A 2,161-nucleotide genomic window follows, 5' to 3' on the forward strand; every position below is an offset into this window, starting at 1 on the left:
TGTGCCCAGCTTCACTATCCAGCATCGAAATAGTCGAGCGCGCTGTCTCCTGTGACAGCTCTTGTATGTTCTTGTTGTATTTTCAGCGAAGAAGATAATGCCCTTTCTAGCTCCACTACAGATCATCTTTATGCGAAAGCTCCAGTGGAGGATCCGCAAGAACATGTAGAAGGCGAATTTAAATATGACATGGGGTGGCAGAAGAGGGGGTCAGGAAGGGCATATGACAGCAGATCAGGAGTTGGAACAATGATAGGAAACCGCTCAGGAAAGATATGTGCATATGGTGTCAGAATAAAAGATTGTAAGTTTTGCTCAGTTTCATAAAGGCAAAGAGAATATTCCTGATCATGTCTGCTGTAGAAAACTGGACAGGTAGTTCGAAGGCAATGGGAAACGATGTTGCTGGTGAACTGGTGAAGAAAGTTGAGAATGAAAACATAAATGTAAGTGTACTTATTATGGATGATGACTGTACCACCTTAGCTAGAGTAAGACAAGAACTTACCCATGATATTGAAAAGTGGAGCGACCAGAATCACACAGTGAAACACCTAGGAAACAGTCTGTATAATCTCCAGAAGAAACACAAAGTACTGTCGGCAAAAGTAATCAAACATCTTCAAAAGTGTTTCAATTATGCTCTTGCCCAAAACAAAGAAAAACCAGATGACTTTAAAGGTGCTCTCAAGCAGATTGTTCCACATGTCTTTGGAGACCATCAGTCATGTGGCACATGGTGTGGCTACCAAAAAGACCCCCAAAATTATAGGCATAATGGACTCCCTTATGGAAGACCGTTGACAGGTGAAGGTTTAAGAGCTGATCTGAACTCTGTATTTGATTTATTCATACAAAATGCTGAGAGAATAGCTCCAGGAGGGTCTACGAACGACGTTGAATCTTTTAATAATATGATTGCAAGTAAGGCCCCTAAACGGATTCACTACTCTGCTTCAGAGAGCATTCTTAACCGCGTTGCTTGTGCCGTAGCACAGAAAAATGAAGGAGCGACATATGTGAACAAAGTAAACAACGAAATTGGTATTTCACCAGGAAATGTAATGGAGAGTCATGCTAAAAAGTTTTGACATGTTGAGGGAAAAAAGACGTTCTGTGGAAAACACTGTAGCATTCAAGAAAAGAAAACTGCAAAGAAAGCTATCTCAGAAAAATGAAACTGCTGTAAAAGAAAGTTCGGGAAGGTGTTACCTACTGTTCTGGAGTAGCTCTCTCTCTCCCCTTCAGAAGAAACAGAGATTCCTTCTCCACAGCTTCTCCCAGATAGTACACTATTATCAAATGAACAAGTTTGGGATAGGAATACTGTTTTTTGTGACATTGAAACAACATCGTTACATAGTGATACTGACATTGTGCAAATAGCTGCTGTATGTGGGTTAAATAAGTTCAACCAGTATATAACTCCTACCAAAGCCTTTACACCATTTGCTTCTGCTATAACTGAATTGACAAGTTATGGAAATACATTGTTTTACCAAGGAAAACCTGTACAGTCTGTTTCCTTGAAAATGGACTTCAGAATTTTCTGTCATGGCTCAAGCCAATTCCAACCATGCATTTTGGTTGGTCATAATTTTCATAAGTTTTGATCTACCTCGTATTATTCGTGCATTTCACATTAGTGGTCTAACTGATGAGTTTCAAGAATCTGTTACTGGTTGTGTTGACACATATCCAATGTTTAAAAAAATGTTTCCTGATTTAGAAAAGTACTCACAGGAACACCTTGTGTCTGTGTTTTCACACGAAAAATACAATGCGCACAATGCCTTGGTGATGTCGAAAGTCCGCAAAACCTTTGTGCAACTGTTGGTGTTGGTAAAAAAGAAATGGTTGAGTTTAGCTGTACTTTAGAAAGTTCTGTCAAGAAATGGGTATATACTGATAAATGTCACAAAAATGAACAAACCCTGGCCACCTTGAGGGAACATGATGTTCTTTCTAAAGGAATGATACATAAGATTGCTTTTAGTGGCCTCACACTAGGTCATCTAAAGCTTGCTGTACAACGTTCAGGTTATGACGGATTGTCCCAGTTACTGTCTGAAAAGAGTTTAGGAAAACCTAGGGTCACAAACAGGAAGAACATAATAGAAAAATTATTTGTCTTTCTAAAAGATTTTTAAGAAAGACTTGT

General features: G+C 39.1%; 1 protein-coding gene across 1 annotated transcript; it reads left to right on the forward strand.

Moving 5' to 3' along the window:
• Positions 1-404: 404 nt before the first annotated feature.
• Positions 405-1,139, forward strand: LOC128551991 (uncharacterized). The gene has a single exon (XM_053532971.1). It carries the CDS (start codon positions 462-464, stop codon positions 1,089-1,091), a length of 630 nt encoding a protein of 209 aa, XP_053388946.1. The 5' UTR covers positions 405-461; the 3' UTR covers positions 1,092-1,139.
• The last annotated feature ends 1,022 nt before the right edge of the window (positions 1,140-2,161 follow it).

The sequence above is a fragment of the Mercenaria mercenaria genome, unplaced genomic scaffold (assembly GCF_021730395.1).
Source record: "Mercenaria mercenaria strain notata unplaced genomic scaffold, MADL_Memer_1 contig_1915, whole genome shotgun sequence".
NCBI classification, from domain to species: Eukaryota; Metazoa; Mollusca; class Bivalvia; order Venerida; family Veneridae; genus Mercenaria; species Mercenaria mercenaria.